This window comes from Tenrec ecaudatus, chromosome 1 (genome assembly GCF_050624435.1).
Source record: "Tenrec ecaudatus isolate mTenEca1 chromosome 1, mTenEca1.hap1, whole genome shotgun sequence".
NCBI classification, from domain to species: Eukaryota; Metazoa; Chordata; class Mammalia; order Afrosoricida; family Tenrecidae; genus Tenrec; species Tenrec ecaudatus.
The window spans coordinates 219,226,019-219,240,035 of NC_134530.1; the positions used below are offsets into that span (position 1 = coordinate 219,226,019).

General features: G+C 57.3%; 1 protein-coding gene across 7 annotated transcripts in view; it reads left to right on the plus strand.

The window, feature by feature from the left end:
* Positions 1 to 14,017, plus strand: part of NAV1 (neuron navigator 1) — a 286,217-nt gene that overhangs the window by 88,975 nt on the left and 183,225 nt on the right. For all 7 annotated transcript variants that reach the window (XM_075528821.1, XM_075528818.1, XM_075528822.1 and 4 more), the window contains exons 2-3: positions 2,187 to 2,934; positions 7,262 to 7,365. In XM_075528821.1, coding sequence (XP_075384936.1) covers positions 2,219 to 2,934; positions 7,262 to 7,365 — 820 coding nt within the window. In that variant the 5' untranslated portion in view covers positions 2,187 to 2,218. The remainder of the gene's footprint in view (positions 1 to 2,186; positions 2,935 to 7,261; positions 7,366 to 14,017) is intronic.

Here is a 14,017-nt window from a genome sequence, read left to right on the forward strand (position 1 = left end):
CACCAAGGGACACAGGAAAAATTGTTAAAAATCGGGACTGTCCCGCCAAAAGCGGACATCTGGTCACCTTACCATAGAGCCAAGGGCCAAGGAGGGGCAACAAAAGCCACCAACAAGCTTTCCAGGTGTCGCAGCAGCCTGGGGCCAACTGGCCAGGCTTCTGGTGGCATTTCCACTATCTAGAATGTCCTTTGTCCTCATGGTCGGCCGATTCCAGTTCATCCTGTGACCGTCCCTTCGGCATATCCTTGTCCTTCAATCTTTCTTTTTTATTTATTTATTTATTTTTTTCCAATCTTTCGTTATTAACCCAGGACGGATTTCTGGGTGTGACCTTGTCCACAGGAACATATGAGGGCTGTGGACTCGTCTCAAGTAGAAATCAGACACATTTTTGGAATAGTGTGACACAGCTGATTGCTGTTTAATCTGCCTTCCTTTGTTACGAACGGAGCATTTACGTTTAAGGGGGTCTTTTTGTCTTTTTTTGGGGAGTGATGTTGCTTCGTTCATGAATGTCTTGTCCACGTCTTTCACCTTTCTCCCTGCGGAGTGCTTGCTTGGTTTCCAGCTCCCTCTTTAACGGTAGGACGCCTGGTGGCATCATGATTGTGCATTGGGCCGCTAACCATGAGGTCAGCAGTTTGAAAACCCCCGTGGGAGAAGGACGGGCTTCTCCCGTACAGAGTCACAGGCTGGGAAACCCACAGGGGAAGTTCTACCCAGTCCTGAGAGTCGGCATCGACTCAATGGCAGTGAGTTTGGCTTTTCCGTGTAAAGGTATTTCCACTTTGACTCTCATGCCTGCTGCAAGGAGTTGTACAGGTCATGGATGCTTTGAGATCTTGTTTTATGCACGCAGACCCATTAGTGTTTTCTTTTATAATCGCTGCCTTTCCTATGGAGCCGAGAGAGGTCCTTCTCCACCACAGACTGATGGGAGCAGCCGTGCATCGGTCCTGCCCCTTCTTTTAGCTCTCGCTTCTATCTGGAATTGATTACGTGTAACCGACATCAAGTTCCCCATGAAATGACAATGATTAATAGACCAATTAATTCATTCATTAACCGGGGGTGGGGTAGGTGGGTTGTCGAGGAGGCGGTGGGGGGAAAGGGATGGGAAAGGGGAGGGAGCAGGTCTGAAAGAGAAGGGATGGCAGGCAGGGCATGGGGGCAAGAGGCTGTGTGTAAAGGGTGGTAGGCTCCATCAGTGGCTGACGCGAGAGGAGGGGGTAGGGAGCAGGTGGGGAGTGGCTGTGAGCCAGGAGACTGACTGAGTCTCAGTGACCTCGGGGTGGGGTGGGGGGCAGGTGGTGAGCACAGAGCGGGAGGGAGGGCACCGGGAGAAACCCCAGAGGCAGGTTTGAGCCAGGTGGCAGTTCTCGAAGAGAGGGGGCTTTATGAGCTCACAGGTGTGCACCTGCATAAGGTTGTGATTGGAGGCCCCCCATTCCCCTAGCTTTGGGCCCAGTGGGACATGAAAGAATATTCTGGAAGACTGGGAGACAGGAGCCAAGGCAGGTGGTCAGTGGAAGGACCATGCCGAGAGGAGGGGAAGGCCTAAGGGAGTCTGTTTCCCACAGGCCGGACTGTCTAGAAGCAGGGAGCAAGGCAAGATTGGAGAGGGAGGGGTCTGTCTGCTGGCAGGAGAACCAGCCCCTGCTTGGCGAAGAGGGATGGAGTTTGGGAAAGTTGAATCGTCCCCGCTGGTTGGAGCATCGCAATCTACACAGCACCCTGACTTGTGTCAGGAGCCCTAGGGCAGCAGGTTGCCCTCTGAGCTGCTACTTGGCAGGTCAACCGTGTCAGCTTCCCAGCCACTCTGGGTAAGGCTGCCCACTTCTGTAGAGTGAGTCCTATAGGGCAGTTCGCTGTTCTGGAGGGCCACCGTGCGTCTGAACAGACTGAACTCATGGTGGGCTTCTCACCTCTGTGTTGGCATATGAGCCTCCCTCTGGGCCTCCAGAGCAGAGGGTGAAGGGGGGTGGTGGTGCGGATTCAGAGTCCTAAGGTGCCTGTCAGAAGTTCCGGTCCCCAGCATGGTGCCGGTGCCCTGCCCGCATCAGTGTTCATTGCTCAAGGGTAGTAGCGAGCACAGAGGCACTGAACGGTTTCGACTGCAGCTGGCACAGAGGACAAGCAGGGCCAGCCAGTGCCTAATGGTCTCCTCTCCCTTTTCTTCACAGGCCCAGAGGGCAGGCTGTCCGTCCTGCTGACCATGAATGGAATGGCCAACGTCCACTCTGCCGGCCGCCCCCACTATGCCTCCTCCATCCCTGTGCCCAGAGCCTCTTCCCAGACCAGGATCCATACTCCGGGCGCTTCTCCCCAGCTGCGGCCGCGCCAGGCTGGCCTGGCCCTGAGCCCCCAGCGAGCAGCCTCCCCGAGACAGGGCAAAGCTGCGGGCGCTTCCAGAAACTCCTCTCCTCGGGCCTCTCGGGGCAGAGGCTCCCCGAAGGCTGCTGGGATGGTGCGGGAGTCCACCGAGGGGGGTGAAGGCTTCTCTGGCTCCCCCTGGAGCAGCCCCAGGGTAACCCCCAAAGCAGCCCTCCCCTGCCCCAGCCCTGCAGGGCCCAGAAGAGCTGGGAAGACACAGGGCAAGAAGAAAGCCGCAGAAGGAGTTCTACCCTGCCAGCCCCGGGGCCGGAGCCCATCCCGGACAAGCGCCCCCGGAGAAACGCAAATACCAGCGGTCCCTGGGGGCCGGAAGCCTCCTAGCTGCCCAGGAAAAGACCTAAGGGATATGAGCTACAAAACTTCGGGGATCCCCCGGCCTTTGGAGCATGAGGAGGGGGCTGCTTCAGGGGTTTCTTCTCCAGTCAGCAGCCCAGTGCAGAGCAAACGCACCTCCCCGCCGCCAGGGACCATCAGCTTCTCTTCTGTCCACCAGCAGAGCCAGCCAGTCACGGCCACAGTGGCCCCCTTCCAGTACAGGTGCGCATGGGAGCAGGTGGGGTTCGGGGTGGGCATGCAGAGAATGGTGCTGGGACTCAGGGGCAAGCCAGCAAGGAGAGGGGCCTTGGTGGTGGGGCCTGCTTGAGGGAGACCAGGGGGCCCCAGGGTAGAGCAGAAGCTCCGCAGATAAAGTCTGCTTCAGCTGGGCCTTTGGAGAGCCGGGACGGGATTGGGAGCATAAGAGGTGGGGTGGGGTTGCATCCACACTGGGCACTCCACTACAGCAGAGGGGCAAACAGAGAGCGTCTACGATTCATGCTCAGGGGCAGGAGCCTGGGCACGGAGACACGTGCAAGGATGAAGCAGCTGGTTAAGGTGCCATGGGTCTTTGCATAGAGAAGGAAAGGGAGGGAGGGAGGCAGGCCATCTGGGACATCTGCCACCCTGTGAGTTAGGTCACTGCTCCATTGTCCTGGGCACTACAGTTCACGGCGAGTAACAGCCTAAATGTTCTTCTCAAACGCCAAACCAAACTCACCACCATCGAGTCCACACTGACTCAGAGCAACCGGCTGTGGGTACCGAGACTGTAACTGTTGACAGAGTAGAAAGCCCAGTCTTTCTCCCTCGGAGCCGCTGGTGGTTTCAAACCGCCAACCACATGGATCGCAGACCAATGTGCAACCACGACACCACCAGGGCTGTCAATAGTGCTTCTTACACGGACCCACTGGTTGTCACCATGGGTCGTGGTGGCGTCAGTGGGGCTAGTGTTCATTCCAACACGGTCCACAAGCTCCTTGCCCCCAGCTTTCTTTCTCCGAGATGAGGAAGTGTGCCTGGAGAGACGCACCCGTCAGTCATGGGGCTTTCTTAAGAAAAAGGTAACTCTACCAAAATGACCACATTGAGTAAACGGCATTTCGGCGACTAATATGATGACCCTGCTCAAGAAGTGCCCGCGTGCAGGCGAAGCACCTTCCTGACCAGACGACAGACTCGCGTTGTCGTTGTGCTGGGTTTGTGCGCCAACGCAGAGTCCGGAGGTAGAAATGCTCGTGCCCGGCCCTCTGGACGCTGGGCCCTCAGGCATCAGAGTGACCGAGGAGGGAAGAATAGCAAAGCATTGGGAGCTTTGTCTTTGCAGGAGCCTGCAGTGGGACTCCCAGTGCAGTCTTGCACTCTCGAAGTTTGGCGTTGAGGACTGGGAAGGTCCTGCTGTCTTCTGCCGGAGCGAAGGCCTCATTTCAGTCTTCCTCCCCTTCACCAACACTGCATTGTAAAAGGACACACACACACACACACACACACACACACACACACGCCACATTTAGCTGACAGTTTGGTGAGAGATCCCAAAAAAGGTGTTATGAGAATGGTTAAAGGAGAGGACAAAGTTTGCTTTGGAAAGGGCGGGCTTTGGTGGGGGGGGGGGTCTGAGAGCTGTTTTCAGATATGTGAAGGGTTGTCATGTGGTGAGATGGATTAGATTTACTTGATGCAGCGCCAAAGAACTGAGTCAGCGACATGGTGGTTAGAGGGTCCACAGGACGACCTTTCCAACCTCTAGGGAGGCTTCCTAATGTAAGGAAGTGAGCTCTCCATCATAGGAAGAATTCTAACTGACTTCACCACCAAAGGAAGTTTGGGTGACTACTGCCCCTGAAGCACCCTTTGGACTGACTGTGCTGCCCAGCGGGGGTCTCCACGGGCCTTTCTCAAAAGGGCCACTCCCTCCATCCCTTGTGATCTTCTCAGCTTGGATGGGGGCGCAGAGATGCGAACTAGAGGCAGAGGGAACACCTGGCAGGTCCTCCTGTGTCTGGCCCTTTCCCAATTAGCTCAATACCTCCCTGGCAACGCTGACTCTCTGGTCCTACCTGGTTCCCTTCCTTTTGAATTCATCCTTGGGGTCACAGTGGCTCGGCATCCATCGTCTCAGATGTTACATGAGCTCGCCTACAAGTCCCCTGGCTGATTAGACCCTGGCATTTTCCAGAGAGGTCAGAATATCTCAATGCAGCTTGAACCTAACAGGCTAATATTTCTAGCCTGTTTGCATTTTAAGCAGCAGGGGAAATATGTCACCCCAGTCCAGCCAGGAGTCTTCTTCACCCTCCCTCCTAGGCCCTGGCTGGGGTACGGTCAGGTCATAGATCAAGACCATAAGTTAGGACCAAGGACACCTGGATACCAGAGACCAGACACGGCAGGCAGATGGGTGGGAGCCCAGCACCCACGAGCTGCTGCCGAAGGGTGGCTCTGCCAGGGGCCAGGCTGTGCTGCCCTGCCAAGCCTCCCAGCCAAGGAGGTCCCATCTGCTCCCTGGAAGCCACAGACATCCTGTGTTCGTGGCAGTCTGCCCCCTCCCTGGCACCGTGGCTTTCCACAAAGGCTCAGATGAACTGGAGGTCAAGGTTACCACGCCCCTCTCTCATGCCAGTGAAGCTCAGCCCGGCCTCTTGTCTGACCTGCCCACCATGCCCTGTGGACACCCTGTCTCACGGCACCCGAGAACTGCTGCTCCCACCACCCAGCCCATCCATCCTCAACTTCGGGGTCTCTGAGGCATTGGCTGCTCTTCACCAAGCACCCCGGGCTTTCCATGGGCTGGTCTTGGTGAGACTTCAGGGAGGAGGGCAGGGCTTGGTGTCCCCAGCATGGTGCTCTCGGGCTTGGTCTCTCTCAGACATCCAGCGCCAATGCTGCCATCCTGGCAGGGGGTCCGGGGAAGTGGGGTGGGCCATGAGGCCTGGGGAGGTGGGCGTCCCAGCAGATCCACCTCACTAGGGAAGGCTTCTTGCCCGCTCAGCAGGGGTAGATGTGTGGAGCTGACTGCAGATGAAGAGAATGGCGCCCCTGGGAACGGCATGTGGCTCGTGCAACATCACTCCTTCTTGCATCACCATAACCGCGGCAATGGTCCCATAGCCAACTACTCCTGCCTCTCTGTGGTGGACTGCTAGCGCAAAGGCTGGTGGCCTGAACGGACTGCGCCGCTCCCTGGAAGAAAGGTCTGGTGAAGACCCAAACCCAGAGCCCGCGGGTCCACGCCAGCTCATAGCAACCCTATGGGATACAGCAGAAATCCCCCAGGGCTCCCCCTGCTCTGCTCTTCACGGAAGCATTACTGCCACTCACTCTGACTTCCTGTGTTCCCTGGCTCTCTCATACTCAGGGACATTTCATTGACAGGTGTCCCGGGTGAGTGTCTCCATCTCAGGAATACTCCCCAGATGCCAGGCTTCTCTCCCACCTCCCCCAAGCACACCCAGCTGAAGGGCCCGCAGACCCCTCCCGCCCCACGAGCTCTGGCCTGCCTCAGTGGCTTACAAGGAGCCTGGCAGTCCCAGCAACCACGTCATAGGACCGCAGACTGTCAGGCTACCCCGGCCTTGGCGGCCATCTGTGCCACAGAGAGGGCGAGCCGTTTGCTCTGGGTTCCACAGCAAGTAGATGGCCGAGCCCGGGCCCTGGGTGCCAGCCATCTTCGTTGGTGTTGAGAAAAGTTTGCGAGAAGGAAAGACCCATCTCAGGAGCCTGGCAGGGTCTCCTGGCCCTGCCCAGCCTTCCCCAGGCCCTACCGCTCATCTCCCCTCCTGCTGAACGGTTTCCCCTCCCCCTGGCCAAGCTGCCAAAGGGTCCATTTAGCTGGAGACAGCGGGCGGACGGGTGGGCGGGCCAGCCCCACAGCCCTGAGTGACTGCCTGTAATAAAAGCTCCAGCAGTCTTTGTTCCTGGGACCAATTGCATGGTTGGGGTTGTGCTCAGAGGCCTGTGTGCAGTTGGGAGCTGGTGCCCGGAGACCTCACCCTTCCTTTCAGCTGCCACCGCTGGTCCAGCCAGGACCTTGGCCTCCAGGGGCCACTGTGACCCCAGTTGAGCATTCCCCTTCTTCCTTCTTGACCTCCTGGCCTCCTGAGCTGGGCACACACCCCAGGGAGCTGGTGGAGCTGCCTCCTAAGCTACCAGGAATCATGACCTCAGCTGCCTGGGGTCTCTTCCCTGTGTGTGCTCACTCTGTGGGGGTTAGGGTGGAGGCTGTGGGGGTTGGGATGGGAGGGTGGGGGGCGGGCTCAGGGCAAGACAAAGACTCAGGGGCCTGAAGCAACTGCAGGATCCTTCAGTTGGTGATGCCTATTCCCAGGGATGGGCAGGACACGGAGGACTCCCTGGCACCAGGCATGCCATGCCCCAACCCAGCTGCCCACAGCAGCCAGCTGGGGATCACACACATGCCCACACCTGTCAGGTCACCAGCAGAGAGCAGGCCCAGCCCACAGAGGGGCTTGCAGACCCATGGAGAGGCGCAGAAGCCAGGACCTGCCTAGCCACGAGTGAGTGACCACTCTTTCTTTGTCCACAGGTTGCAGGCGGACCAGGCGCCTGGCCCCCTTCCCCAGAGCAGCTGGGGCCTGGGGGACTCCTCCAGCCCCACTGGTGGGATTGAAGAGAGCTGGTCCTGCATGGGTAAGTGTTCTCAGGAAAGCCATCTCCACTCAAGCTTCCTCACTGCCCACGGGAGGAGGACGTGGCCCCAGTCACCTGGGCCCAACTCTTGACAGTGAGACATCACCCTGGGAATCACACCTTGTGTTTGTGTCATGGTTCGCTCCCCTCAGGGATGCTTTGACAAATCCTGGAGCAGCTCAGGGCCAGCACAGGGAAAAAGGGAAGTGGGAAGTAGGCTTACCTGACTTCCAGGTTGTGGGCATTACTGAGGCCCTGACAAGAGGGCAACATGCTGGGAAAGTGGAAACCAGGTGACAAAGCTGTGGGCGGTATTCCAGGACCTGGAAATGCAGGAGGCAGCCCAGAGGCCTGCTGGTCTGGGACCACCTTCAACAGACCCCTACCCGGGGGAGCTGATAATGGAACCCCAGGAACCCAAAGATGCCCAGAAACTCATAAAGTGAGATTCCTTGTAAGTGCTGCCTTATTCCCAGGTATTTACATCCTTAGTCCTGTCTCTCGTCTGGACGGCCGAAGGTGCTCATTTGGTGTCTCTGCATGCGTGCGTGCGTGCGTGCGTGCGTGAATAAGTGAGGGCCTGTGTACTATGGGCCAGGTCCTAATGGAGTCCCACTGGAACCCCTCTGCCGGGTTTAGGGATGTATGCCGAGCTCCTAGAAACGTGACCCATCGAGACAAAACACCTAGAGAGCAGGTGAGTCCACGGCAGAGGTGGCCAGGGCTCCAGGCTGCCAAGCACCAGCTCTGGCTGTAGGACTGTAGGGGGACGCTTCCCCCAAGAAGGCCACCGGCTTGCTTTTGTCAAACCTGAGACTGCCCATAGGGTTTGTCTACAGCTTCGTGGTGGTGTCCTCCTCCAAGGGCACAGCTGATTTCACTTTGACACCTGGGGGTGTGCTGTGCCCGCCTGTTGCCCTTCACCTCCGGACCTGGGAGCCCTCTCGGGCCTGGTCTACAACTCTGGCCCTGGAGCCACCTTGACCCGTGGAAAGCCTCGGAGGGGGTACGGGGCGGAGGACCGGTATTTAACAAGCCGCCTCCTCCCACCATAAGCATGTCCAGGGGGCCCAGGACATGGCACGGAACAAAAGGAAACCAAATTTCACTGGCACTGAAAACCAATCCAAATTAGAATGCGGTCACCAGGAAACCATGTGGGCTCTATTTTTACATTTGCAGTTTTGTTAGTGTAATGGCTTCCTTATGTGTGTACCGCATTGTTTGAGCCTAATGATCTCCGCCTACCCCAGCACTCTTTCCTAATTATCATCCGAGGGACTGGTGAAAGGCCTTTCACTTTTCGGTGCCTCACACAGGGGGGCTGGAAGAGCCCCGCTCACCAGCTGGATCTCTCCGAAAGTGTCAGTAGATCACAGGTTGGGTTACCCTGCAGGGCAGAGGACCGGAGAGCCCAGACAGGTGGCTGGACCTAAAGACCCAGAAATGCCTGCCCTGCCCCCATTGCTCCTGGGGAAGCAAGGTTCACCCTGCTGCCTCTGCACCCCTGCTAGCTCGTTGTCATGGAGATCTGTCTCTGCCAACCTCAACACCCTGCTCTTTGCCTGGTGGGTCGGATGGGGAGAGGGATCTGGGATGGGCTTGTACTTTGTCGGGAGCCTTAGCGCTTCGGAGCTGGGAGAAACAGAGACGGGCCCACCAAGGGGTTCCAGTTCCACTTCATGTCACCACCCCGAGCTCTACCCAGGGTGGGGCAGGTCTCACTCGCTCCCTCCCTCCCTTCCCATCCTTCATTCATTCATTCATTCAGCAAACCATCAGTGGGCGTTTATCTTGTGGGTAACCCTTAGGTAAAAGATGACTAAGACCTTGTGTTCCTTCAAAGACTTCCCAGCCTGTGCCCCTCCTCCTGGGGCCTTACCTGCAGTATCCCCTAAACTCTACCCAGTGACCCGCCCTTACAAGAGCGGCCCAGCCAGCCTGCTGCCCTTGCTGGACACACCGTGCGCAGGAGGGCCCCGAGCTTATTCTCCCCATGAGGACGCCAGACAAGAACCGGGCGCCTGGGAGAGCCCTGTGTCGTCGGTGTCTCTCCTGTCACTCGCTGACCCAGCACAGTTATTTCAGTGACCGGTCACACTCGCTTCACATTGTGTTAGGGTGACAGGAGACCGGTCTGCTCTGCAGAAGCTCGAATGGTCTCCTTTCCTGTCTGTGAATTCCTTTTGTTTGATCACTGCATCTGGTGATCAGTGTTTGGAGAGTGGGTAGGTGAGAGAGTGAGAGAGTGAGTGAGTGAGTGAGTGAGAGAGTGAGTGAGTGAGTGAGTGAGTGAGTGAGTGAGTGAGTGAGTGAGTGAGTGACTGGGTGAGTGACTGGGTGAGTGACTGGGTGAGTGACTGGGTGAGTGGGTGGGTTGATCGGTGAGTGACTGAGTGGGTGGGTGGGTGAGTGAGTGGGTAGGTGGGTGGGTGGGTGAGTGGAATAAGTGCCTGTGGGTCTCATCCACCCCCATGAGCCCCTTTCTACTCAGCTGGCTGAGGAGCAGCAAGCTGCCCCTCCTGCTCTCTTCCCACCAAGGTCCTCCCTGGCACCCAGGCTGACCACATCTGGGGAGCAGGGTCTTTGAGTGGAGCAGAAGGCCAAAGAGCATCTCAGCCTGGCACACTCCTTCTCAATGATTCTGTCTGGAACTGAAGTGGCAGAATATCCCGTGACGACTCCCCGCCAAACCAAGTCTAGGTTCGGGGACTGGTCTTCCTATGCCCCTCATGGGCCATCCACAACCAGTTCCTCCTGCTGCCTTTGCTCTGGGGCCAGAGTGGAAGCGCCTGGGCCCAAGAGTGCCTGCACCTGGGCCCTGGCCCTGTGGCTCTGCTGGTCAGGGCCCCGTGCCAGTTCCATCTGCTCCAGCTCCCTTTGGTAGATGTCAGCGCAAAGCAATGTGCAGGCCGCCATCAGCTCTTAATTTGGAAAGCCCGGGGCAGCCAGGCTGATGTTAGCACACGCTCTCGTGTGTGAGGCTCTGTGCAGGAGGGTGGGCAAGGATGCCCCGGGGTTTACACGGATTCTTTAATGACTTCCACTTTGTGGCATGTTTGAGTGAGCACTAAGTGGACACATAATGAAGGGGTCTTGTCTCATTGTAACACGTGTCGCCTGGGACCCAGACCGAGCCTCCTCCTCACAGGAGGGCTCCTCTGGATGCGTGGGAGGGGCCGGGCCCCTCCCTGTTGGCCTCACGCTGGGCCTGTTTGCCTCTTTCTCTCCCTTGTTGAACTGACTCCATCTTTAAGCTACAATTACGGTTTCTTTTTTTAATTTGGGAGCTGGGATCAAGTCCCCGCTCCGAGAGCAGTTTGCAAGCCTGCGCTGCCCTCAGCCAGGGTGGGAGGGAGGTGAACTGAGGACTCTGGGAGAGGAGCTTGTGGGGGCTCTGAGCTCCCTGGGGTACGCACAAGGTTAAGCTCTGGTCTGTAGCCGAAGGGTTGGTGGTTCAAACCCACTCAGAGGTACAATAGAAGAGAGGCCTGGCCATCTGCTGTGGAAAGGTCACAGCCCTGGAAGTCCTCCGGAGCGGATCTGCTCTGCATACAGGGGGAGGGGGAGCATGTGGCAAATGGACTCCCCAGAAGCTGTCCACTCAGGCAGGCACCAGCTCAGTGGTGTGAGCCCACTGTGAGTGAGACTTTCTGGGAGTGTGAGGCCTCAGCCAGGTGTTCTAGAACCACGTGAAAGCACAGAGGAAGCCAACACTCCTAACCAGCCTTATAAGCCCCCCCAAATCTGAGTTCCTTTTGAACCGGGGAGAGAAGAGGCTCAGAAAGGGGCACAGTCTGTTAGTGGGCGAATTGAAACTCGGCCCACTGCTTTCTGACTCCCCAAACACTCAAACAAGCCAGCGGTACCACTGACTGCCAGCTACCCAGCACCTGCCTCTGGTGGGCCAGCGGCTGGCTGGTACTGTTTGTCCAGGTTTCCATGTCTGCCCCGCACCGCGCTGAGAAGGGTCTCTGCTGAGGATGTGTGGGCTCCCGGAGGGCCCATAGAACTAGTCTGGGGATTCACAGCTGGGGGGCTGCAGCAGGACAGGAACCAGCTTTGCCCAAAGGTCAGACTCTTTCCCCTGTTCCTCCCCTGCCTTCCTGCCAGGCCTCACTGTGCGAAGTGCACACTTAAGCTCGGTCCTGCTGAACCTCTGTCAAGTGGTGGGAAGGGAAAGGGCTCAGGGAGCCCCAGTCCCAGGTGGCATCTCCCAGGGCCCCACCAGTCCCCAAGAAGTCTCTGACCTCCGGTCACTCCCAACTCGTGCCATTTCATGCTCACACCTACCGCCGCCGTGTCCCCACATTCTCATTGCCGGGAGCCTTTGGGCTAAAGTGAGCCTGCTGCCCCAGTCGTCGTCGGTGGAGGGAGGATGTGCGGACAAGGACAAGGGAGTAGAGAACACAGGACAAGCTCAGGGCCCGTGGCGTCTCCCTGTTCAGGAGGAGGCTTTGCAGCATGCAGGCCTCTCTGGGAGCCGGGTTTGGGTAAACAGAGGCCATCTGGGACAGAGCGGGCTTCCAGGAGCTGGGGAGGGAGGACTCACAATCCTCATAGCACCAGCTGATTCTCACTGAGTGCATGTTCTGAACCAGGCGTCAGCGCTGTGTGCTGTGCGTGCAGGGACTCGGGGGACTCGTCCTCACTGGGGCAGGGTCTGTCCATCTGGCTCTCTGGGAGAAGATCACCGGGTCTCTCCTCCTGTTCAGTCCACTGTCCCCACCCCCACCCCCCACCCCACCCCCACCCCGGGCTCCCTGCCCTGTCCTTGTGCAGTTTGGGGCGAGTTCCTTAATTTCTCTGTGGCTCCCTCTCCTTGGTTGTAAAATCATGGGGGAGGTGCTGGCACCCTCCTTGGGGATGAAGCCCCCCCACCTGCTTTACAAATTTCACGCTCAGATCAGAAGAGACTGTGAATCACAAGAGCTGTTTTAGCAAACTGGGGCACGGAGAGGTTGAGTGACCCGCCCAAGGTGGTCCAGCCAGGTTGGAAGCAGGGGGGCTGGTCTTTAGGCATGGAGGAGGGGAAGTTGCCTCTAACCAAGCTGCACCCCCCACCCCCGCCCGAAAGGCAGGGGGTGACCAGCACTCAGACACTGGCCTGGGAGGCTCTGGAGGAGCATTGAGGCAAGGGGCCAGGCGAGTGAGGTCATGGGAGGTGGCGCTGGAGCGGTCTGGATTTGATTTCTGCGGAGGGGCTGCCGGGAGGAGGCCGCCTGAGTCTTCTCACGACAGAATTTGGCTGGTTGGGGATCTGCCTCAGGCAGTGGGTTGGACCCAGTGAGAGCCATTTTCGTGGAGTGTCAAGAATCACAGAGCCTGGGCAGCCTGAGGCCCCTGCCCCACTGCCAATCTGGCTCCAGCCCTCCCCAGACTGCTCCCTCTCTACAAGGCATAGGAGTTGTTCCGCATGGTATTTGCACCTGTGAGTGCTCGACAGAAAGACAATACCACGGGCTGGTGTGGTCCAACTTCTCTGCCCTGTTGCAGGCAGAGAAGACCAGGTCCACCTTGCCCAACTCCAGCGGGCTTGCCTGCCCACCCACTGGACAGTTATGAAAGGCTTGCTGTGATGGCTACATGCTGGGCTGCTAACGCCGAGGTCAGCAGTTTGAAACCAGGCTGGCAGGGGAGAGACAAGGCTTTCTACTCTTGTAGAGTTAGAGTCTCAGAAACCCACAGGGGCGGTTCTACCCTGTCCTATCAGGGTCATTATGTGTCAGAATCGGCAGTGAGAGGTTTTGTTTTGTTTTGTGTGTGTGGGGGGAACCTTTCCAGGTTACTTCCTGTTTATGGAATTGACCCAATAACAATGGGCTGGGCTTGATTTGGGGGTGACCCGAAGCAGGAGGAACTCCAATGTGGGGGTGAGTGAGTTACGCATTGGGCTGCTAACCCCCGGATCAGTATTGCAAACCCACCAACCACTCTGTAGGAGGAAGCTGAGACTTCCTGGGCTTATAAAGAGTGACCGCCTCAGGACCCACAGGGCAGCAGCTCTACCCTGTCCTGGAGGGTCGCTAGGAGTCAGAGTCAGCCCGACAGCACGGAGTGGTTTTTCGGAAGTGGATCACCAGACCTTTCCTCCGAGCCGCTCCTGGGTGGGCTAGTAGTGGATGGGGGCTCTTCCAGCTCTTATTACAATCCATCCGTTCATCCATTGTGTCAAGCACATTTGTACATATGTTGCCATCATCATTTCCAAAGCATTTTCTTTCTACTTGAATCCTTGGTATCAACTCATTTCCCCCCTCCCTCCTTCCATCCTTCATGAACCCTTGATAATTTATATATTTTTTCATATCTTACACTGACCGCTGTCTCCCTTCACCCAGATTATATGTCGATCATTGTGATCAGTTCTCCCTTTCTTCCCTGACCTTCCCCTTACCCTCTTGTATCGTTACTGTTGTTATTGGTCCTGAGGGGCTTAATCTGTTCTGAATTCCCCATGTTTCCAGCTCCTATCTGTACCCGTGTACATTCTCTGGTCTTAGCCAGATTTGTAAGGTAAAATTGGGGTCATGATAGTGGAGTGGGGGGAGCATTAAAGAACTAGAGGAAAGTTGTATGTTTCAACGGTGCTATACTGCCCCCTGACTGGCTCGTCTCTTCCTTGGGACCCTTCTGTAAAGGGATGTCCAGT